A 24,705-nucleotide genomic window follows, 5' to 3' on the forward strand; every position below is an offset into this window, starting at 1 on the left:
AATGTTTTCACTAGGAGGGTGGTGAAACACTGGAATGCGTTACCTAGGGAGATGGTGGAATCTCCTTCCTTAGAAGTTTTTAAGGTCAGGCTTGACAAAGCCCTGGCTGGGATGATTTAGTTGGGGATTGGTCCTGCTTTGAGCAGGGGGTTGGACTAGATGACCTCCTGAGGTCCCTTCCAACCCTGATATTCTATGATTCTATGAAAGCAAGGCCGTATTTCAAACCATTGTAGGGAAAATGCAGCTTTAATACTATAGTTTAGTCCAGGCAATGGAGAAAGATGATTTGTCACCACTGAGAGATTCAAGCTGAGCTCTATCACTGGTGGATTAACGATCACCCAATTCTGGCACAATGTGGAGGGAGGATGGGATGGTCAGCAAAAGCCCCATTCTGCCCTAAATGAGCCTGTTGGTCCTTACTAGGAATGGAAGTTGTTGGGAGTCTGTAGCCCTGGAGTAGACTGTGGATGATGGCCTGGCCCCAGCAATATGGTGACAGGAGACATGTTTGAGGGAAGATCAGTCACATGGAGTATGTAATATTCATGCCACCCCCCAATCCCAGACCATGCTTGCTGTGGAGAGGAGCTGCTCACAGTGGTCACACCCAGTCTTAAGTGGCTGGAGATGATGGGGAGTGATTGTAGGCAGGGAACAGTGGATGGGCTACTCTGGGTGTGAAGTTGTTTCCTCCCAATAGGTAAGGACCAGCAGAGGAGAAGAACAATGAGACAAACTCTGTCTGTCTGGGTCTTCCTGAGTTTCTGTCTTCTCTGTTTGGGTTTGTGCATCTGACTGTCTGTGGTACTCTCTGTCCATCTGTGGAGCTGTCTCTTTGTCTCTGTCTGTGAATTGGGACATTAACCTTGCTTTTTCCTCTCATCTTTCCCTCTTCTGGCTCCTCTAGCTCTATAGGCAGTACACAGACCAGCTCTCTGACTTTGCACAGAAGGAAGCGGCAAAACTACTGGGTGAGAAAGAAACCCAAGGGAACAGCCAGAGCCCCCAGAAACAGGACAGCCAGACAGAAGTCAAAGAGGAGCGGTACTCCAAATGCCAAGGTAGGACCACTCAGCCGCACTGGACAGACAGGCTCACTTTATTACCAAAAGATGGACAGTTCAAGCTGGAGGTGCAGAGGGATGGAATTCAAGTGGGGCAAAAGGGGGACAAGTGCACACTGTTCCAGGAGAAGGAGGAAGAAGTCCCACTGGGTGGAAGAGGAGAAGCTAATAGAGGCTAAATTTCCTTTCCCATCTGCCCCGCAGGAATATGTGTGACAGCAAGGGATAGTTTTTCTCAGAGCAGTCTCTCCTTCCATCACACAGTAGGTTACAGATCTCCTGTAGGGGGAGATCTGTAGAAAGAGGCCTTTTCACACTTGCGGGATCATTTGAGGAGATCTCTCCTTCCGGTGCACAAGAGGTTAAACACCCCATCCTGCCCATACTGCAGATGACTTTGCAGTACTGTATAGCACAGGGATATGTGCCGAGTCCTCCAGCACTCAGACATGATGTTTCCACAGGAGCTGCTTGTGATGGGATCTCCAGGGTGCAGCCTGAGAGTGTGGGACTGCTGTGTGCCCTGAACTCTCTCCAGCCTGGGCTATCTCTCACAATGCCTTGCTAGCAACCAACAGCAAGCCCCTCCAGGCACTGTGATCACTCAACACAACAGCATGTGGAGCCCCACACCCAGCTTTATTGCATGAATGCTCCCAGAGCCACTCATGAATCACATAGAGAAAGGCACCAGAGTCAAATCCCCCAAGCTCCCAGCACTGTACCCCAGGAATATACTGTCTTGCACTGCTTATGATGAGCAATGCCGATTTATTAATTGGTTCACCACTTCATCAATGGAAAGTGGACATACACCAGCCTTTGCAAAACCTAAGCAGATTTACCACACACTTCATACAAACTTGCTGGTAAAGGTAAATAGTTAAACAAATTTATTTACTACAAAAGATAAATTTTAAGTGTTTTAAGTGATAGGCAAATAGTCAGAGTTAGTTACTAAAAGAAATAAAATATAAGCACGCTGTCTAAATTTTCAACCCTATTAGACTCAGCAACATATAGATTAAGCAGTTTTTCTCACCCCACTGGATATTGCAGTCCCTAGTATACAGATTTCACCCTTGAAATCTGGGCCAGTCCCCTCAGTTGGAGTCTTCAGAGTGTCCTTGTTGCTTGCAGCGTAGGTGGGGGCAGGGGAAAGGTCCAGCTTGTGGCCACTGTGTTCTGTTTTATACCCTCAGTCCCATGTACTTGGGGAGCACAAGTCCAGGCATGTCTGGGGGCATTGCTGAGTCTCCAGGCAAGGTTGAGCAATTCCCCTGGTGTGGCCTCATGATGCATTCAGGTGAGTCATTGAATTGCAACTCCCTTGCTGGACAATGGTTGTTGATGGGTTGTTTGACATTCCACCCGGACATTGGTTATTTTCCTTGCTGTTGCCTCTGGGGAGCTAATATCTGGCTGATCCCCCAATTTACAGCATGGTTTAGTGACAACCATACACAATCTCACAACTTCATAGGCATTAATGATATACATATTTGGATAGAAAAATGACTTTCAGCAGATTATAACCTTTCCCCTGATACCTCACATGGCTTGCTTTATATGCAAGATCACAAATATATATAAATGAGGAATATGGAGGTTACAGGGTGCTCCCCCAAGGTATAGAATGTCACACTGCTATCTTGCCATCCTCAATAAGGGAAAGAAGAGACAGACACGGGGCTTCCTCAATATTTCTTGACCCTCCCTGGCTTACCCTCTTGTCTCAAGACTTTTTCTCATCCACAGACTGTTCTAGACACATTCAGAAATATGTTACCAAGAAGCTTGGAGAAGACTGGATATTCCTGGTTCTGTTGGGTCTGGTCATGGCACTGGTGAGCTGGGGAATGGATTATGCCAGCGCCAAGAGCCTGCAGGGTGGGTCCCATTCAGGTGCTATGAAACTGCCTCATAAATCACATGAACAATTCACTTCTATGCCTAATGTCTCATGTTCCTCATCCTTCAGCACCAGTTCCCTGCAGCACATTGCCCCATAGTGCCATTGGGGTCAGTACTAACTCCCAGGGCAGAATATCCCCTAGTTTGTTACCCACACCACTCCCTGAGTACAGCTTTTCTCGCACCACACTGGGGCACTGGGATCAGTACTGACCTAGAGGGGAGAGTATCCTCTTCTAAAGAGTCACACTAGATCTTGCAGAACATTCATTTTATTTGGAAGTTGCTCCTCAAAATATAGGCCAGACATCCTCTGCTTAGCTTAGGATATTTAACAGTTACAGACCAAGGTAGAATGGTATGGCTTGACCATGAAGTCGTGTTAATTTAATATTATATTTCTCCTCTCAAGATACATACGTACACACAGCTCCTCTAATCCAGTCCCCACGTCCTCTTTATACTGGGGTGAATTCAGTCTTCAGGTTCATTCAGCCTTGTGTTTCACATCCCCCTAATACACACTGCTCCCTGTGACACCTGCTGTCTGCTGGCAGGACCCCTTTCTGCTGAGGGGTTCAGTCCTGAACGTGGTTGGATTGTTCTCGGTGGGGCTATCCTGATTTTGAGCTGGGTTTGTTTGATGCTCATCAGCCCCTTTGGGGAGGTACTGCTCTCGCTGACTCCTGCTCTGTCTGCCCACAGCTTACAAGTGGATGTACAAGGAGCTGCACCCGAGTGTCCCTATGCAGTACCTGGCCTGGGTCACCTACCCCCTCATCCTCATCCTCTTTGCTGCTGTCTTCTGCCACCTTGTCTCCCCACAGGCTGTTGGTGAGAGCAGGGGGCAAGGGAAGATCTGCCTTTGTCTGTCTCTTTTTCTGTATGGCATGTTCCTTGTTTCTATGGCTTATTTATTCATTCTCTGGTCTGGTTTTTTTCAGGGTCTGGGATTCCTGAGCTGAAAACAATCATGCGGGGAGTGGTCCTCAAGGAATACCTCACGCTCAAAGCTTTTGTGGCCAAAGTTGTAGGCCTGACAGCTGGGCTGGGGAGTGGCATGCCTATAGGGAAAGAGGTGAGTGTTGCTGTTGTGTCTGTGTGGAGTAATGGCCAGGGAGGGGGAGGCAGGTATAGGTGTCTCTTTGGGCACTGTGAAGCCCTGGGGAGGAAGGGGCTATAAATAGCTTATCTTTATGGACAAGGGGCCATTTCTCCCCCCACCTCGCACTCTGCTTTTGTTTCTGAATTTCCCTACAGCATTGACCTCCCATTGGTCATTTTCCTGACTCTGTAAAAGGTTTGCTAGAGAAGGGGTTAAAGGAAGTGTGACATCGCACTCCATAATGATTTATGGAAATATGCTTAAGAGTGTAAATATGATGTAACTGGAATATGCTTTATGCAAAAGGTCTCTTGTAAGGTATCATTACAAAGCTTAAAATCTACTGAGTGTGTTCATTCTATTTGTATGCATGTATCATTCTTGTATCTGAAGCTAGAAGTATAAAGTATAACTCTGAGGTCCTATTGTAATTATGCAAAGTGTGGGCCATTGATGATCATTTAGAATCTTGATGGCTCCCATTGACTAGAACAATTGGTTGTAAATGGCTCTGTTTACTTGCAAGCCTTCCTGTGTTCCTGTAAGCCAGCCCAGGAAGAATGGTGGACTCCATCTTAAACCTGGTGCTTTTCCATTTAGAAGGAGGGGTGGGGACCCAGAGAGACAAAAGATTCCCGCCTTGTGCCAAAGCTATAAAAGGGGGTGGAAGAGAACAAAGGAGGCTGCAGTCATGAGAAAACCCCTAGTTACCACCTGAGCTGGAACTAACAAGGACTGTACCGGGGAAAGGATTGGGCCCAGACTAGGAAGGAGTCTAGTCTGTGAAAGAAGCTTATTGGAACATCTCTGAGGGTGAGATATTATCTGTAAGCAGTTTCTTAATGTATTAGGCTTAGACTTGCGTGTTTTTGCTTTATTTTATTTGGTAACTTATTTTGTTCTGTCTGTTATTATTTGAATCCACTTAAATCCTACTTTTTATAGTGAATACAATCACTTTTGTTTATTAATTAACCCAGAGTAAATGATTAATACCTGGGGGAGCAAACAGCTGTGCATACCTCTCTATCAGTGTTATAGAGGGTGGACAATTTATGAGTTTACCTTGTATAAGCTTTATACAGATTAAAATGGATGTATTTGGGGTTTGGATTCCATTGGGAACTGGGTGTCTGGGTGCTGGAGATAGATGACCTACTGAGCAGTTTTTGGTTAAAGTCTGCAGCTTTGGGACCAGACTTGGGTCTGTGTTGCAGCAGGCTAGTGTGTCTGGCTCAACAAGGCAGGGTTTTGGAGTCCCAAGCTGGCAGGGAAAATGGGCTCAGAGGTAATCTCAGCACATCAGGTGACAGTCCCAAGGGGGGGTCTCTGTGACCAAACCTATCAGGAAGATGCTGAGATACCTTCAAATCAGTGATTTCCTACCTGAGAGAAAGAGGGGAGAGGTGGGAGGAGAGAGACAGAGATGATCAGAGAGAGAGAGAGAGAGAGAGAGAGAGAGAGAGAGGAAAGCGTGCGCCAACTTCTGTGTTTATTAAATCCATGTCAGTTGCACAATGCACTGACCCTCTTTCCTCATCATCTTTTCCCTTCTCTTCTCTGACAGGGTCCCTTCGTGCACATTGCCAGCATCTGTGCTGCTGTGCTCAGCAAGTTCATGTCAATCTTCTGTGGCGTGTATGAGGTAAGGCACAGGTTTCTGTGTACACTTGTCCTGAAGCTCTCCATCTCCTGGGAGAGACAACATGATTTCTTCTCTGGAGGAGGGCATAGCAGGGGGAGGGGGCAGGATACTGGTACAGGGAACGCAGTCAGTTCACCAAGGTGTTACAGACCAGTACATTACATGCACTGGCCAGGATTATGGACAGTGGCCAGGTATACAGTCCAGTAAGTTATAAGTACTGGCCTGGTATGTGGCATACTAAGTTACAGAACAGACTGGCTAGGAATATGATCTGGCAAGTCTGGATTCTGATAGTGCTGAAGCCATAAGCTGCCTCATTGTAGTCACTCTCCATACATAAAGACTTGCCAAAAGCTTTGCATAAAGACCAGTTTGTCTTAGAATGTGCATGCACAGAGCACTGCTAATCATAGGAGTGGTCTATATATCTGCTGTAGAAACACCCTTTACAGTAAAAAGATCATTGTAGTGATGAGCTGTTTATTAAGACTGGCAGTGTCCCTAGAGGCTAACTATATGCTATATAGAGAGACTGACTCACTGTAATAGAAACAGCTTGTGCAGACTGGCTCCCTGCAGAGACTGGCTGTGTAATATAAGATAACTACAGCAGTTGTTTATATAGACCAGATCTGTATAGAGACTGGTGCACAAGAGTAGATTGGTGGCATGCAGGCACCACATCACAGCAATACAGTAGACCTTGGCTGTGCATAGTGACCAGATCTCCATATTAGAGACAAGCTTACTGTACTAAAGACTGGCAATGTGTAGAGCCCGGCTCACCATAGCAGAGACGTCTGCATTTGCTGCTGGCTGTTGCTTCATTTTGGAGGATGGGGGGACTAACCCTGTGGCTGTGCTCCCTCTAACCCTGGCATGCCCTTCTCTGGCTGGGCTCTCTGTTCCAGAATGTGTACAGGCAGCTAGAACTCCTGGTGGCGGCTTGCGCGGTTGGAGTTGGATGTTGCTTCGGGGCTCCTCTCGGAGGCAAGTGTATTCTTATATACAACAGTTTGTATACATCACCTCAACTGTCTCACTGTGAATCTCCTACATGAAAACAAGTTCTGCACAGACTTACCTCCTTTCCAGTTCTGTGGTGAAATGTTATTTCTTTTTTCATGTAATCATGGAGGATGGAAGGCAAGGCAGGGGGAAGGAGGGGGGAATGCCATAGAGGAAGTGACATTTGGGCAGGAAGTGTCATAACTAATGGCTGAGCCTATTTAGTCCCCAAGTATCAGGCCGAACCTCCAAAGATGGGTCTGCCTACACAATCAGTAAAGACCACCTTCCACAATAGAGAGGAAGGACCAAAAAACACTAGTGGCGGGGAGTGACATCACTCATGGGCAGCAAGTGATAATACTCATGAACAGGAAGTTATATTTTTAGTGCACAAAATAAATTCTTTATCAGTAAGCTAGAGAATAATAAGGCTTTGGAGAGAAATGTGAGTGTTAATCACTCACATCTTTGCTTCTGAATCAGAGCCACTCTCTTAAATAACACATATGACAGAGATATAGATATATATCTATTGTTCAGCTAGATGGGCAAGGCCCAGGGCAACAGTACACAAGGTGCAACAGCCTCCAGTCAAGAGGGAGAAAACTGATACATAGATCATTTGTCATAGAATGTTTCCCTTTTGATTAGTCCTGAGCGGGTGTCTGAGTGTGCCCACCCCACCCCAAGGCACTACTCCGATCACTTGGACGCTGTGCCCAGGGTAATTTTGAGGGTATTCACAGTTTGATGGTTGTTCAAATACTGTGTTATTTCCTTGAGACAAATACTTCACTTCCTGTCTTTAGATGGAGTGAGTGAGGGGAGTAATAAACTGTAGCCCAGTTGGCTCAGGCCATCCGAAAGAGTTCATTTCATTACTGTTTGCCATAAACAAAAAGCAGCCAGTTAAGCATCTAGCCAATAGAGGGCTTCTGAATGCTTAGCAGACTGGTAACAGACCTGACATCCAGAGGGCAGGGGATCCTTCTAAGGGAAAGAGACAGAGGTATGTGTGTGAGAATGGAGCAGCAGGCCGGAGACAGCTTGATGTTGGCTTCAGAGGGAAGGCTAGATAGCAGGCAGCCTGAGAGCTGCAACAAGGAGGCTGGATGAGAGCCAGGTGTCTAGCAGAGAAGCAGGCTGTGACTGGCTGAGGGCCAGCAACACCACACAGGAGGAGCCCTCTACAAACACGAGGCATGAGACTCTCACTATCTGGATGACGAGAGAACAGTGCAAAGGGGCTCCCACCAGATGATGGGCCAGTGGGGTCTGCAGGCCAACTCTTAATTACCTCCAAGAGAGGGATGGACTAGAGGAGCAACTAGGGGTTAAAGGAGATTAAAACAGAAGAAGGCTCTCTTACAGCATCAGCCAAGAAGCAGGGTGAGCTGTGAAGGGGCACTGCTTACCCAAGCCAGGGGGAAGAGGGAGAGCTCCCTCTGCATTTAGCAGAGGAGGGGGAGAAATGCCCCCACCCCACTTCACTTCAACCCCTGTGGACAGCCCATTACCTCTCTACTGGACTGCAACATCCATTAATATACATGTTTAAGCCTTGCACCTAGTGTACATGGACTTTTTCTTGTCTCCAAACCTTAGTAAAGAATCCTCCATTGCTCACGCAGAATGTGAACGTGGTGTGTGGAGCAACTCTAGTGCTGGCCACTGAGTGTGCTGTCCGATCCCTAGAAGGAGCGGGGGTACCACAGCCCAACAGTGACAATACCTGAGGAGGAATCCAGTGCTTCCCATAGGAATATTTTTGTGGGGAGGTGGTAAAAGAAAGCAAAACAAAAACAAAAGAAAGTGGCCTCTCCATGGGACAGTCCAACGTGTGTCTCTCCTTTGCAACAGGCTGCAGAAACGCCCCCTTACAAAAATGGTAGCCACCCAGCAAACAGCAGATTCCTGGACATGCAGAACTGCAGCACAGAGGAAACAGGAGTTGCACGTAGCAATTACAAAGATAGATATACCACAGGAGAATCTCTTCCCATAGTCTCCCGGCCCCCCAAACTCCATATGTGGAGCTGATAGACTCACAGAAGGAGCAAAAGGCATTTCATTTGGCTTTTGCCAAGCTCATTGTGTCTGCTCTAATTGTGGGACCCTCACTGCTTATCAGAGATATGCATGCACAAAGCAAACACTGCTGGAATGAGCTGGGGTGCTAGCAGCAGTGAGATGAAACCTTCTTCCAGACTCACCAACTGATTGGGCCCACCAGCCTTGAAGGTGAGGCAAATAAATGCAGGGATACCCAGATACCATGTTTTCATAATGGCTTTTCTGAGCCTAACCATGATTTAGCTTCCTGTTTCTGCCACGGAAGCAAGTAGAGGACATTTCTTGTCCTAGCTAGCTCCTTTTGAGGTTATTTCCTGTTCAGATATATGTTTAATGTTATTTCCTGTTTGGATGGATTTGTTCTGAGGTAATTTCCTGTTTGATATATATTTTACCACGGAATGGTGTGTTCCTCTCTCCTCATTTTTAAGCAGTGGATTTCAGGGGTTCACACAGGGCAAGATTAAATCAAGATGGGTCCCTAGGCTTTTCCCCACTTGTGGGTACCCTTGGGCCTTGCTCCTGCACTATAGCTATGGCCTCTACCCTCCTTGGGGTGTCAGGGACCATCCGCACAAGAGCGATCTGCTGAATTGGTGTTTGACCCACTAGCACTCCTCTTTGGGAAAACTGGGGCCTCCCCTGTCTCTAGACCATCACCCCCTTTCTTCAGACAGGCAATACATGACTGGTGCCTCCCCATACTGGAGGGGCACAAGGTAAATGTGAGGACACATGATCGCCCCACATGTCTTCCCTGCCTAGTGACCCCTCCCGCCCTGAACCCAGCCCAGGGCCACAGCACTCTCCCCATTCCACATTATCTGTGAGGGGCTGGGCTCTCTGCGCCGCTCCAGTGCATGTTTGGCTGCTCTCCCTGGCAGCTGCAGCTCCGTCCCACTCCCCGCCTGGCTGCCAGGGAGAGAGGCTGAATGTGCCAGGGGTTGGGGTGGGGGAGAGGCACAGGGAGAGGAGGATAGAGTCCCTCTCCTTCCCTGCCTGCATTTGACCCCCCCCCATGCTGCCCCACGCGTTGCCTCTGCACTGGAGGAGGAAGGACTTAGCTCCCACTGGTCTGCATATGGGGCCTCCGCTGACACCACACCAGCAGTCATGATGAAGTGGCTGCTGTGAGAGTCCCCACAACACAGAATTCCTGGCTGGGGCATTTTTTCACAACCATGAGGGCTAGAAATACATGTACTTCAATGAGAGCTGAGACTGTGCCCTCATCACTTGACTAGTGCCTATGCCTTATTCCAGACCCAATTTTACCTCAGCCCCTTTGGATATTTTGGAGGTGTCCAGGAGGGAGGAATGAGAGAGAGATTATGGACATACACCCCACAAGCATTAGTGATAGCGGGTTGGTGACAAGCTGTGACACTTGGTCTAATTTTGTCACTCACTCTCCCTTTTCTTTCCTCTTGTCTTCTGTCTGTCTGTCTCTCTTCTGTCTCTTCCACCAGTAGCAGCCGTATTATTACACTGATGTCCTAACTGTGGGCTGTGCTGTGGGGGTTGGCTGCTGCTTCGGGACACCACTTGGAGGCAAGTGGCTGCTCCCCTTCCTCTGCCTTTCCTCAGGATACCTTCGTCCCCGACCCCCAATTCAATGACCATTCCCTGTAGTTTCAGCCTCACCCACACTCATTCCCTGTTATGTCCTCCCCACAGAGAGATACCCTCCATCAGCAAGAGACTCTGCCCTCTCACTTTTGCCATCCCTTCAACTCTGCCTCCTTTGCAAACTCTTTTTGATCCAAACTTGATGGGAGCAGTGGCCAAGGATGGCTGGACGGGATTCTAGACATTCTGGGGAGATTTCCAGTATATGTCCAGGTGATAACATCTCTGTTTTATCTAGGGGTGCTCTTCAGCATTGAGGTTACTTCCACCTACTTTGCCGTGCGCAATTACTGGCGTGGTTTCTTCGCAGCCACATTCAGTGCCTTCATCTTCCGAGTGCTCGCCGTGTGGAACAAGGATGCAGGTAAGGCTAGAACCATGACCTCTGTGTCTGGTGCATAGGCCTCTATTATCTACTTCATCTCCAATTTTTCCCCAAATCCAGAAATACAGTGGGGATGTGACATTTCCTCCACCATTTTCCTTGCATACATAACAGGCAAAGACAGGGAAGGAAGCGGGAGAATGGCAAACTTTTGTCACAAATTAGCTAACTCCCTGATTCCTCTGAGGCCTAGGTGTGTCTGGGGTTACCCAAAAAATTCACCATGCAGATACATGAGTCCCCAAGAACTGGGGGGATCCTTGAGGTGAGAATTCACAGTTGGTCAATGTAATGTGGGGCTGCATACACAGAGGCATGCCATCCCAGAGCAGGGAGGTGACAGTATTTGCAGCCTCACACTGGGAATGCTGTGCTCTGGTTGGGTACCTGTCAAGCAGAAAGGTAACAAATTGGAGGGAATTCAGACAAGTGCAATAACCAACTGATTAGGAGGCTGGAAGGACTGATTTATGAGGAAAGATTGAAAGAGCAAAATATACTGGTTAATGATGATGAAAAAGGACAAAATAACTCTACAGGTAGCAGAAGAGGGTAAATGCATTCTCATGCAGACACAAACACCACAGGGGGTGAGGCTTGTTCAGGATGGTGCAGGGAGGTAAAGGGAAAGTTTCAGATATTGCAATAATGGAGACAGAGAGAGATTAAGTAGCTGGATATGAGGAAAATATCTTCTAATGTTGAGGGGTTGTTAAACTGTGCATGGTCCATCTAGTCCAGTGTCCCATCTCTGACAGTAGCCAGGACCAACCGCTTCAGATGAAGGTATAAGAGCACTGCAGTGTGCAGATCTGCCCCCCCACATTAGGCCTCATCCTAGTCCCTAGTAGTTAGAGACTAAATTAGGGCCTGAAACATGGGGTTTAACATCCCTTCCAATACTTACTGTCATTAACTATGATAACCCTGGATATTCTTGTTAATCTTGTCCAGTCTCTTTCTGAATCTTACTAGGTGCTTGGCTGCAAGTACTTCCTGGGGCAGTGATTTCCACAGTGTAATCCCACTTTGGGTTGGAAAGTATTTCCTTTTGTAGTTCTGAATTTTCCACCTTTCAGTGTCATTGAATGTCGCCTTGTTGTTGTGTTAAGTGACAAGGAGCATAGAAGTTCTTGCTCTACCGTCTCTAGACCAGTCATAGACTTTTATCATGTCCCCTGTTATTTGACTCCTTTCTAAGATAACAGTCCCAATCTTTTCAATCTCTCTTCATACAAGAATTTTTCCAGGTCCTCAATCATTCTCATTGCTCTTCTCTGAGCCCCCTCTAGCTCTTTAATATCCTTTGGAAATGAGGTGACCCGTGCTGAAAACAAAATCCAGATGAAGCTGTACCATGATTTCTATCAAGGCATTATAATGTTCTCCATATCATTCTTCATCCCATTCCTTATGCATTCTAGCATCTTGTTTGTTTTTTTGATTGCAGCTGCACATTAAGAAAACGTCACCACTGCTGTCTATGAGACCTGGGTCCCCTTCCTGAGTTAATACAGTTAATTTAGAACCCTATACTGTGTATCAGCTTAAATTTTTCCCTCCACTGTGTGTTACTTTGCATTAATCCACACTGAATTTCATTTGCCACCATGTTGCTCATTCCCCTAGTGTGTTTAGGTCTCTCTGAAGTTCTTCCCAGGCCTCTTTGGTCCTGACTAACCCAAATAACTCTCATCTTCAGATTCTGCTACTTTATTACTCATCCTCTTTTCCAGATCATTAATATATTAAACTGAACAGAACCTATTACAGAACCTTGTGGCCCCCACTGTTAATCTTTAGCCATGATGAAAATGGACCCTTTACTCCTACTCTTTGCTTTCAGTCTCATAGCCAGTTTTTTCTCCATGAGAACACTTTGCCTCTTACCATATTGTGCAGGACTAAATAAATTATGTCAACCGGCCCCTATTTTACTGACATGTTCAAAGAATTCTAAGAGATCAATGAGACATGACTTGCCTTTGTAGAATCCATGCAGGTTACAACCTGTCAGATCATAAACTTTGTTATTGTTTTTAATGATCATTTCAACCAGTTTATGGATCTGAGGCTCACTGGGTTGTCATTCCCCAGAGCACCTCTAGAACCTTTTTAAAATATAGGTACATTTGCTACTCTCCAATCTTTGGAAGCAGTGGCTGTTGTTAATGAGAGACAGTGTATTTTTTATTAACAACTCATCTACTTTATCTTTAAACTATTTCAGAACTCTTGGGTGTAACCATCTAAGCCTGGTGATTTATTGCCTTTGAAATTATCAGTTTGTCCCAGCACCTCTTCTCTGACACCTCAATCTCTGAGACCTCATCTCTAATGTTAGGAAAGAGAAGGTCAGGGTCAGAATCTCCCCAACACTCTCAGCAGCAAAGACAGATGCATCTTACCTTCTCAGCCAAGTCCTTATCTTCCTTAATTTCTCCCTTTAACTCCTGGGGGTGATCAAAGGGACCCACCAATTCTTTCTCCAGTTTTCTGCTTCCCATATACTTGTTTTTACACCTTCAGCTATTTGCTCTTCAAACTCCATTTTAGCCCTTCTAATTTCCCTCCCACTTAATGCCTGCTATAGTTTGTTTTCCTGTTTACTGGCTTCACTAGGGTCAGATTTTCAAATTTTGAAGGATTTTTGTTTGGCTTGGATAGGCTCTCAAGCCTTGCCTGAAGCTATATTTGTTTACTCCTTGCCTTCCTGGTTGTCTTTTTGTTCAACGGTGCACATGTCTTCTGAAAGTACTAATGTTTCTTTAAATTGCATCCATTCCACCTGGAGGGCTTTCACCTCCTTTGCTTTCAGCTTTAGGGCCTTTTGACTAACCATTTCATTTATTGAAGTGTTCCTTTTTAAAGTATAGTGTCACTTTTTGGTACCTTACTTGCCGCTGGGATGTTGAGCCTTATTATACTGTGGTCACTGTTACTTAAGTCTGGTCTACACTGTGGGGGGAGGGGGAGAATCGATCTAAGTTATGCAACTTCAGCTACGTGAATAACGTAGCTGAAGTCGGCATACTTAGATCTACTTACTGCGGTGTCTTCGCTGCAGTAGGTTGACTGCTGATGCTCCCCTGTTGACTCTGCCTATGCTTCTTGCTCCAGTGGAGTACTGGAGTTGACGGGAGAGCGCTCGGTGGTTGATTTATCGCGTCTTCACTAGTGAAGACGCGATAAATCGACCCCTGCTGGATCGATCGCTCCGGAGGTAAGTGTAGACATGCCCTTAGTGACTCATCTACTGTCACTTCTTGAATTAGCAACTCTGTTTCATAAGAGTAAGCTGAGAATAACCTCTCTTCACTTGTGGTCTAGAACTAGCTGTTCCCAGAAGCAATCACCCCAGTGTCAAGAAATTGTTTCTCTAAATTTGGTCATGTTGTGCTGTTTGACCAGTTTATATTTAGGTAGCTAAAGTCCCCCCATTATCACCATTTATTAGGTTTTCCTGCCTCTGATCTCTCTCCACATTGTGCACTCAATTTCCTTTGCTTCATCTGGAGGCCAGTAGTACATTCTTACATCTTGGAATTTGAGATTTAAAATCCTAGAGATTTTAAAATCCTAGAGATCCTAGAGATTTAGCTGTGTGGTTCTGTCCACTCTACATTTGTATCTCACCATATTCTATGGAAACCTTCAGTCACAAAGCTACTCCCGCACCTCTTCAGCTTAGTTTGCCTTTCCTGTATAGTTTATAATCAGATATTGCAGTATCACATGAATTTTTGTCATTCCAACACGTTTCCGTAAAGCCTATTGTATTAAAATCCTCATCTGCTGCAAGACCTTCTTAGTTCACTGATTTTAGCTTTTGAACGTCTTGCATTAGTATGTAGATGTTTATAGTTTTAACTCTTGGGTAGGTGCCTCCAAGGGAAGAAGTGGTAACCCCATCACTTGAGTCATTTAAAACTAGAGTGGAAAACAGTGAGGGTGTGGGAGCAGAAGGTAGGAAGGGGCTGATGGATAAGATGTGACCTAATTGGTCTCTTCCCTCTTTGATTTCTATGACTGTGATAATTCCTTCTGTACCTCTTATGAGAACTGGGTAAATGCAGTTCCCAGAGAGGAGCCCAGCTTTGTCCCCATGAGGTGATCTTGTCAATTTGTGACAGGGATGATCTTATCAGGGGCTGACTGAAATGCAGTGAATAGAAAGGAAAAATCCCATTTATCTTCTGAGGATAAGAAACTATTCCCAAGCAGAAAACTTTGACAAACTGAGGTTAGATTGAAAGTACATCACTTCCATTAACCCTCTACCCTCCATCTCCACACAAATTAAAAGAACATTAAGGGTTTGCACCAAGTTAAAGCTGTCTGCACACACTTAATTTGGTGTGTGCATTGCCATGCAGTCTTTAATTACACAAGCCCATGCTGCTATTTCCCCACAGATCCTATCTCATATTCTCATTCAGTATGCAGACTGTACTTTCTCACACTTTCCCCCCCCCCCCCTTCCCGTCTCTTGCTCTCTCTTCTCTCACGCAGTCACCATCACGGCCCTGTTCAGAACTAACTTTCGAATGGATTTCCCCTTTGATCTGCAGGAGCTGCCAGCCTTTGCTGTGATAGGGTAAGTCCAAAGGGACTCAACAAATTGCAGTGCTAAACTGATATCAAGCTGACCCCATTGCAAATCTTCATATAAAATGGAATGACAGTCTGTTTAGACCATAAAAAGAAAAGGAGTACTTGTGGCACCTTAGAGACTAACCAATTTATTTGAGCATGAGCTTTCGTGAGCTACAGCTCACTTCATCGGATGCATCCGATGAAGTGAGCTGTAGCTCACGAAAGCTCATGCTCAAATAAATTGGTTAGTCTCTAAGGTGCCACAAGTACTCCTTTTCTTTTTGCGAATACAGACTAACACGGCTGTTACTCTGAAACCTGTTTAGACCATAGGACTCTTTCTGGAGGCTTGCCCTTAGAGATATTGCAGAACAACCATGTTTGAATGAGCATGGAAACCCAGTCCCAGTTCTTCGACTGCTCACAGGGTCTGAGCCCAGAGCCCATTCGAAGAGTGCAGAAATCCAGTTCAGGTTCTTCACCTTCTTTTGGGAGGCTGCACCCAAATCCATTCTAGGGGGGTATAGAACTGCAGTGGAATTTTCAAAAGCACCTAATGTCTGCACTTCAAGCTGGTGGCGTACCTTCCAGCATGAGGGGATATATCCATGCTAGGTCTGATTGAGCTAGCACACTAAAAATGGAGTGTAGCTGCAGGCACAAGCGATGGGAGGGGCTAGCTGCTTGAGTACATATGTACTCGTTTGAGATGCTAGGCATATACTGGGGGCAGCTAGCCTCTCCTACTGCTCATGTCCATCAGTGCTGGAACTAGAGGTGCTGAAGTGGTTTCCATCATATACAGGGTTTACACTGGGGTTCAATGGCTCTCAGCACCCCCACTACACAAATTGTTCCAGCACCTCTGGCTGTGCCACTGTGGCAACACTCTATTTGTAGTGCACTAGCTCTGATATGTCTATCCAAGCTCGAATTTACACCTCCAGCTCACAGTGTGGACATACCATAGTGAGCTAGGAACACGAGTCCCACTGAAAGTCACTTAGGCACTTTTGAAAATCCCACCCATCCAGTTTGTTCTCCTGCTTCTAAGGCTGCCTTGCAAAAGTCCACTCACTTACTGACTGTAGGTGAGTCCATTTGTTTGGGTGGGCAAGGGGAAATTGCTTTTTAACTTTGAAACTGTAGGACTGTGACAGCTCCTGCAGATGTCTTTTGAGCTGCCTCAGACTGTAGTTCTGTTCTTCTCCAGCACCACCCCTCCGGGAAAGGGGTGTACTGATGGGACACTAAAAAAACCCTTCTGAAGCTGAAAAGGAGTGTCAAATATCACAGCGATCAGTGTGGTATAAAGGGAGAGAGCGACCTCCCCTGGGGGAAGCCAGGTGCCACCTTGGAACTCACAAAGCTCATTGCAGCATAGCTCTAATCCTCCACCCATTTAGAAATGCATTTCCCCCACTCTAGCCAGCATCTTTCCTCACTTTCAGGAAGCACAAAGAAAGACACAAGTCCATGCAACATGAGTGAACAGATTTTGTTTTCCTGGGCTTGTAAATGTACAAGACTGTTCTAAGAGGAGCACCGCCTCCCCTCAGTGCCAGGGTGGTGGGGAGGAGAGCACAGAAATCCACGTCAGATTAGAGAGAGCACACCTGAATCCACCAAAGGGAATTTCTTTTCTATTAAAACCAGAAAATGAACCAATGTTACAAACATAGTGTAGACAACACATGTGATTTTATCATGTCTTATGCTGTTTGGCACTTCTGTTAAAACACCAGGTCCTGGAGTTATGTGATTTCACGAGAATTTCAGCTTTCATTGAAACAAAGTAAGTTTCTAGCCATTGTGATTTCAAAGAAAAGCTTGAAAAGGCACCTGAGTGCACGTCAAAGGCTCCAAAACTGGAAGGCCAAGAAATACAGCTCCCCTGTTTATTGTTTAAAAATCTCATGATTTTTAAGCCAATCTCAAGATTTTTTGGGGCCTGACTCATGAGTTTGAGTGCTTGGGGTTGGCAGTAAGATTACATTTTCCTTGTGGATATACCCAGAAAATATTTTAGAGCTTGGTTAAAGGTCTGGTTGTAAAAATATTTCTCTCTTGAGTAAAGGCAGCTGGTCAACATTTTCTGAACAAAACTCTTTTTAATTGAAAAATGGTTTTATTTTAAAAATGAACATTTTGGTGAAAGTTTCCTCATTAGGGTTTTTCTTCTTTTGAAAAATATGGACAGATGCTGTATGTGAAACACTCAGTTGCTGGTGTTTTTGTCTTTGTTTCTCTGTCGGGCTGTTGGTGTTTGTGATGTGGCAGGTGTGGCCCGTGCAGCTTGGCCAGAGGTTTTTGTGGCCTGTGCAGCCAGTGAGGCCCAGTGGTTGGTTGTGAGTAGTTTTTGTTCCCATTGCCAGTTTTGATTGGTGGGGCCAGTCACATGGCTGGAATTTTTCAAAATGACATGTATCTTTTTGTCATTTTTCAATTTTGAAATAAAAAATAATATTTGGAATGGCTGAGTTGGAAATTAAAAAGATAAAAAATTCTATAGAAAATTTCATAAAATGAAAAATTCATCAATTTTGAAAATGCATGCAATGAAAAGTGAGTTCTTGACGATATCTTGTGGCAATGAATTCCCCAGCTTAATTATGTGCTGTGAAAACAGTATTTCCTTTTACCAGTTTCCAGCATGTTGCCTTTTAACTTCATTGGGTGAATGAGATGCAACCCTGTCTCTCAGGTTACATTCCCTGGTCCTGATTACAGCAGGAAGTACAGAGGCAAATGCTAGCACAGAGAGTCCGTCACACTTTTTGGTAAAATAATGAATAATTAGGAACATAGGCTTCTGTTCAGCAAAGCACTTAAGCATGTGCTTTCCTTAAAGCACATGAGTGGTACCATTACTTTGCTGAATCAGGGCCAGAGTCTCTGTATACTCTGTATGATTGTATTTCCTGGTCCAATCTGACTTCTCAATTCTTCTGGCCAGATTGGTCCTCCACCTTGACCCGGATCCCCTCTTTCATCCCCCCATTGGATCTATCAAACTCTCATAGTTTCTTATACCTCGCCCATCACCCTGGTATCTGAGCAACTAGTCAGTTGCTCGTACACATAGCTACAATGATGTGCAGTGTGGTTGGTCTCCATCTTGGTAATGCCAAGTGGAACCTCTGACAAGTCTTATATCCCACTGCTGAGCAAAAGCGGTATCCCCTCCATTGCACCGGATCCCTGCAACCAACGTAACACAGACTGACTGTGGGGTTTCCCTATGGGGTGTGTGTGCCTCCAGAAAGCATCTTTGGAGGCCTTTGTAACAGATGGCACTCTCCAAAAAATAAATAAAAAGCTGGAAAGCAGCAGACAAAAGACTAGAACACCCTTGGAAGGTTCCTGTGGCACTCAGGACTGGGGCGTCCCTTTCTAACACATGTTCTGGATCCCCTTTTGGACATGGGAATGTTTAAGATATAAAGTGGGGGAGAAGGGAGTTATAATACGTTTTTTATCCCTTTACCAGAAACCCCAGTGACATCAGTAAGTGGCTGCTCTGACTGAGATACGCAGCCTTAGGTGCAAACTTTGATTCTGCCCATTTGTTGCCATTTAAAAGGCAGGTGAATATCCATATGTGAAAAATACTTAGACTTTATTCCCTGGTGGATAAATGGCATTTTGTGGGTTGTGCTTCATGTTACTTTATTTCATTTCCTCCACTTTAGGATCTGTTGTGGGTTCCTTGGAGCCTTTTTCGTTTACCTCAATCGCCAGGTGGTTCTGTGTGTCCGACGGCATACAGCTCTGAGCCGATTTCTCACCAAATAGTGAGTGTGCTTGAGCAGCAGTACTCTGCCTTAGAGGCCATTACCCTTCCTGACACTGGATAATACCTGTGGAGTTAGGTGCTACTCAACATCAGTAAGAGTATCAGAATCTGGCCCTAAGAGTCTAATTCATGATAAAATATTTTTATCTGCAGGGAAGAAAATCTCTTCTGGGCTGAACGTTTGTCTTTACAAGCCATAAATGGCTTCTTGGTCCAGGAGAGACAGTCTAACAACCCCCTGCAATTTTTATTAGGAGGAGAAAATATAACTGGTTAGAAAGGAAATGTTCTTAAAGTAGAAAATCAATAATTTCTTCATAACAGCCACAGTTTATTTTTAGAATATATCAAAGAGAAAATGCCAGTTGAAATCTGACCCAGTATTTCAGTTTTGTAAAACAGACATTTATAAAATTAGGGCTGACAGAAATGTTTCCATGTTAAAAAAAATTCCAGTGAAAAAGTGATTTTTAAAAAAACAATTAAACACTGCCTTACATCAACCCAAATATTGCATCCCTGAGAACAAACAGTGAAACTGATTCTGTTGATGTTCTTTGTCCCAGCTGAAAGCCATATTAAAAAGAAAGATAACAAAGAGCTTTAAAATAATGACATTTGTGCAGGACATTTTGAAATATCTTTCACCTCTAATAAATCCTAAATTATTATTACCAACACAGAGAAAGAAACATGTCTGTTTGCAACATGTGTGTTTTAAGTGAGCATTGTTCATTTAAAGAATAAATAAAATATTGTATTGCCTCCTAAAATTTTTAAGGTCCTTACCCTCTGAGTTGCTGAGTGGCCTCAACAGCTAGCAATTTGCAGGTCTGAGTAGTGAGGAGCTCCTAGTTAAAGGAAAATAGTGACATTTCCCTTTGAGTGTCAAAAGAACTGGATTAATGATGTGGAGGCAGAATTTTCTTTCATTCATTATGGAGCCTTTTGCTGGGGTACCATCAGAACAATCTAAAATATGACAAAGTAAGTGTAAAAGGAGAGCAGAGCCCGAGAAGCAAGTATTTTAATTTATATCTGTGAACAACTTTTCCATAGATTCATAGAGTTTAAGGCCAGAAGGGACCATTACATCATCTAGTCCAGAGGTGGGCAAACTACGGCCCATGGGCCGCATCCGGCCTGCTGGACCGTCCTGCCTGGCCCCTGAGCTCCCAGCTGGGGAGGCTAGCCCCTGGCCCCTCCCCTGCTATTCCGCCTCCCCCGCAGCCTCAGCGTGCCACCAGCGCCCTGGCTCGCCGCTCCTGCCAGGCAGCGCAGGCAGTGTGGCTGGCTCCGGCCAGGCCGTGGGGCTGCGAGCTCCTGCCGCTCTGAGCAGCATGGTAAGGGGGCGGGCAGTGTGTGTGTGTGGGGGGTTGGGTAAGGGGTAGGAGGTTCCGGGGCGCAGTCAGGGGATGGGGAACAGGGGGCGTTGGATAGGCATGGGAGCCTGGGGGGCCTGTCAGGGATCGAGGGAGTCAGGGGACAGGCAGCAGGGGGGGTTGGATAGTGGGTGGGGTCCCGGGGGGTGGTTAGGGTTGGGAGGTCTCGGGAGGGGGCAGTCAGGGGACAAGGAGCAGGGGGGTTGGATGGGTCAGGGGTTCTGAAGGGGACAGTCAGGGGGCGGGAAGTGGGAGGGGGCAAATAGGGGGCAGGGGCCAGGCCATTTGGGGAGGCACAACCTTCCCTACCGGGCCCTCCATAGAGTTTCACAACACAGATGTGGCCCTTGGGCCAAAAAGTTTGCCCACCCCTGATCTAGTCTGATCTCCTGTATGTCACCCAGTTATTCCTGTATTGAGCCCAGTAACCTGTGTTTAATACTAAAAGCTGCATGAGAGGAATTCAGAAAAGTGTGATGAATAACAATAATATCTTGCACTAAAATCATATTTTTGCCCAAAGGATTCCATTGCCTCAACTTTACATCTCAGCTAAGCAACATACTTCCCTTTAGCATCATACTGGGCCATTGGGATCAGTGCTGATTCAGTGGGGAGAGCACCCTCCCCACTACTAAGCCACCCACCCCACTGCCTGCAGCACAGCGACCCCTAGCACCACACTGGCACCTTGGGGTCAGTGCTGGCTCAGAGGGGAGAGCATCCCCTAGTGAGTTATTCTCTGTAGTCTGTCTAACACCTTAGTTGTTGACTCTTCTGCAAGCATTATGAACATAAGAACAGCCACACTGGGGCAGAACAATGGTCCATCTAGCCTAGTATCCTGTCTTCTGACAATGGCCTGTGCCAGATGCTTCAGAGGGTGTGAACAGAACAGTGCAAATTATTGAGTGATTCCCCAGGCCCACCTCTGCTTGTATGATCTGACATAGTCACAGCCAAGGAAATAAGACTGCAGGAAAAGAACATAATATTACAGTTTGTTAAACTTCTTTCTTTCTTGTTTCAGCCACCTTGTATACCCAGGAGTTATAACCTTCCTGATAGCAACAGTGACCTTCCCGCCGGGGTTCGGGCAGTTCATGGCTGGAGAGGTAAGAGTAGTTATAAAGGAGTAAATGTGTAATCCTGAAAGAATCCCCAAATCAACAAACACACACCATGGTGAGTAAGAAGAACTCTGAGGTTCCCCTTCCTGAGCAGGAGGCAGGGAGAGATTTAGGAAGAGTCTGACCTCTCCTGGGCTGGAAGGAGAGATTTCTCTGAGAGTAATAATCTCCACGCTCCCCTTCAGGCAGATCTGGGGAGGGTCCCTCCATTCCCACCTAGGGGGTTTAGGCGTGGAAATGTAACCCCTTGAACACTAGAAGAGATTAAATAGATTCTCCTCCATCCAAAGCCCTCTCTCTTTTCTGAGCGGGTTAAGGTTTAACGCTTCATATTCTAGGAGGAAATATCCAAAGAGAATCAAATGTGGGGATCCTCTCTCCTCTCTGGTGGGGACCCTGGGTATAACATTGACCCCATTTAATCTTTTGAGACTCACTGACTGTTTTCTTGTCTTCTTTCCTTGAAGCTGATGCCCAGGGAAGCCATCAGCTCCCTGTTTGATAACTACACCTGGGCAAAGCACATGGGGGACCCACAAATCCTAGGGAAATCTGCCATTTGGATCCACCCCAAAGTCAGTGTCTTCGTCATCATCCTGCTTTTCTTCGTCATGAAGGTAGGAAGCCCACCCATCCTGACCTGGCAGTGTGTCGCCCCTCTTGTGGGGGTCAGAGCTCTTGACACCACCCTGCTGTTTGTAAAGTGCTTTGAGACCTGCTGATGACAAAGTTCTACCTGAGAGAGGAGATTGAAACAGAAAGAGATTTTCTACTCCAGTGACCAAAATAGGAACTAGCAAGAATGAGATTTCCTTACAGAAAAATAATGATGAGGACAAACTGTGTGTTATCCTGGGGGAAGGAAGAGAGACAGCATCCCCCAGATCAGGACTGGACAATAATGGCCAGTGGGCACAGGGGTCCCAATATACCATCCTGGGCAGACTGTATGTACTTCCAACGGACGCTAACAGGTTCTGCTTCTTTGGTAATGCTGGGATTGCTTGTCATTGCATGCAGATAAAGGGTTAATTATTTGAACTGAGAGATGGTGGGCAATGGGGAGTAGCAGTGCAGTGTACATCTGATCTGCAATGCAAGAAGTGTATCCTTCTAGAGTCATGTGAATGTTCCCATATAGTTTTATAGGTCATTCCTGCCTCTAGAGTCTTTGCTGATGTGACAAACTGCTAGAGTGGCTGTTTCAGGCTGCTTATTTTGGTGTTGGTTTGTGTTAAAGAGGAGCAGACCGCACAAAGAAGCCCTGCCTCTGTGGCTCTGGGCAAAGGTTGGGCCTGATCATGGGTCGTGCGTGAACCAGCCCCACACCTTCCACCCAAGGCCCTGCCCCTTTGCCCCCCCTCCACCGCAGACACCGGCTCCAGGCCCAAAGGAGTGCCAGGAGGGCGAGCGGTGCGCAGCCCCAGCTTCCCCAGCTCCAGAGCATGAGCAGCCCCAGCCCCGGAGTGCCGGGAAGGCGGATGATGCGGCCCCAGCCTCCCCAGCTGGAGCACTGCGGGCTGAAGGACTGGAGCCGCACACAGGGAGCAGTGGTAAGCAGGGGCTGGGGTCACACCTGGCTGTTTGGGGAGGCAAAGTCTCCCCCAGTCTATGCGATCCATCGCCCATGGGCCTGATTCTGCACTGCATTGCACCTTGGTCCCAATACTCAGCTGCATATGGGCTGAGTTTGGTACTGCTCAGTGGAAAGGGAGCAGAGCTGGTTGTACTCCTCTGTTGCAGCTTCCAGATTCTGGGACCAGCCAAGAACCAATCAGGTCCTCTTTGTTAGAGTAGCCACAGGGCTGCTGACCCAAGGGCCCACTGCAGCAGCCAAGAATAGCCAGAGTGTGGAGGTGCTCAGGCCATGGATACTCACCCCTAGCATGTCTCTACACTAGAAGCTGTAGAGCTGTTCTGCTGGCTCCACACCACTTGGAGGTTCTCCATCTGCTGGGGGTGTAGCTGGATATACTAGCTTTATGGCCCTTTTACATCAACTACTCTGCACAAAGCTACCCTTGAAAGGCATTCAGCAACTACATGATGCAGAGTGTGTCACACCCACTTTCTGAAGCGCTTACTGACTTTCAGCTCTCCTAGAGGAAATTCAAGGTGTTGCTCTCTGGATACCATAGACAGCGCCTCTCTCCCTAGGAACTGTACCACTTCAACAGCTGAGATCTGCTGGGCCACACCTGCTGAGAATCCCTTGATGTGAGCTGTCTGGGGATGGGTGGCAGAGTTCTCTGTGGAGTCATCAATGGTAGAATTCACTCACCCTTTTAATCTGATGAAGGCCAAGTGTGTTGGCTGTCAGGGCATGGGACAAGGCTGGTCTGTTTCCTGAAGAAGGTGACTGTGAGATCAGCTAGGGAGAGGTTTAGGGGTGCCCAGTTCCAGCATGATAGTTTGTTGTGGCTCTCCCAGAGGTTGTGGCCTGCACCATTTTATAAATAAATAAAACTTCCTGCAGCATGGGGGGGGCCCATCTCTATGGATCAAAGGGAAAGTAATTTTCCAAGTTCAGCCCATTCCTTATGGATTAGCTTCCCTAGCAGCACAACAGTCACTGGGAAGCTCTGTGCAGTAGACAGTCTCTGGGAGTGATGGTGGTTTGCATTAATTCTTCCCACTCTCCTTTGCTCCCCACATTCCCAGCTGCCCTTGGCTTCCTTGCTGAGTCTGTCAGATTCCCCAGAAGGCATTTCCTCATAAGCAGGCAGGCTGGAGGATGTGGTGCAGCTGCAGGAGATGCTGTTACCACACACTAACTGTGACCCCATATCCCTCTGTCCTAGTTCTGGATGTCTGTCGTCGCCACTACCATGCCGATACCTTGTGGAGGCTTCATGCCTGTTTTTGTACTGGGTGAGTGTTAACCTCCTTCTTGGCCTTCTCAGAGAGAAAGAGAGAGAGAGAGAAAGAGGGAGAGAGAGAGAGAGAGAGAAATTATCATTGACAGG

General features: G+C 46.4%; 2 protein-coding genes across 2 annotated transcripts in view; one reads left to right on the top strand and one right to left on the bottom strand.

Annotated features, from left to right (window-relative positions):
• The window catches only part of CLCN1 (chloride voltage-gated channel 1), a 53,251-nt gene that overhangs the window by 17,455 nt on the left and 11,091 nt on the right, over nucleotides 1–24,705 (top strand). Inside the window, exons 2-13 of the mRNA XM_073331061.1 lie at nucleotides 914–1,067; nucleotides 2,829–2,960; nucleotides 3,690–3,818; nucleotides 3,929–4,062; nucleotides 5,657–5,734; nucleotides 10,294–10,372; nucleotides 10,689–10,814; nucleotides 15,348–15,432; nucleotides 19,124–19,225; nucleotides 21,640–21,724; nucleotides 22,207–22,356; nucleotides 24,541–24,610. Of these exons, the coding sequence (XP_073187162.1) occupies nucleotides 914–1,067; nucleotides 2,829–2,960; nucleotides 3,690–3,818; nucleotides 3,929–4,062; nucleotides 5,657–5,734; nucleotides 10,294–10,372; nucleotides 10,689–10,814; nucleotides 15,348–15,432; nucleotides 19,124–19,225; nucleotides 21,640–21,724; nucleotides 22,207–22,356; nucleotides 24,541–24,610 (1,324 nt within the window). The remainder of the gene's footprint in view (nucleotides 1–913; nucleotides 1,068–2,828; nucleotides 2,961–3,689; nucleotides 3,819–3,928; nucleotides 4,063–5,656; nucleotides 5,735–10,293; nucleotides 10,373–10,688; nucleotides 10,815–15,347; nucleotides 15,433–19,123; nucleotides 19,226–21,639; nucleotides 21,725–22,206; nucleotides 22,357–24,540; nucleotides 24,611–24,705) is intronic.
• The window catches only part of FAM131B (family with sequence similarity 131 member B), a 116,137-nt gene continuing 111,560 nt past the window's right edge, over nucleotides 20,129–24,705 (bottom strand). Inside the window, exons 8-9 of the transcript XR_012155015.1 lie at nucleotides 24,021–24,634; nucleotides 20,129–20,199 (exon numbers count right to left, since the gene is read on the bottom strand). The gene's annotated coding sequence lies outside the window, so the exon portion shown is untranslated. The remainder of the gene's footprint in view (nucleotides 20,200–24,020; nucleotides 24,635–24,705) is intronic.

The sequence above is a fragment of the Lepidochelys kempii genome, chromosome 1 (genome assembly GCF_965140265.1).
Source record: "Lepidochelys kempii isolate rLepKem1 chromosome 1, rLepKem1.hap2, whole genome shotgun sequence".
Classification (NCBI taxonomy): domain Eukaryota; kingdom Metazoa; phylum Chordata; order Testudines; family Cheloniidae; genus Lepidochelys; species Lepidochelys kempii.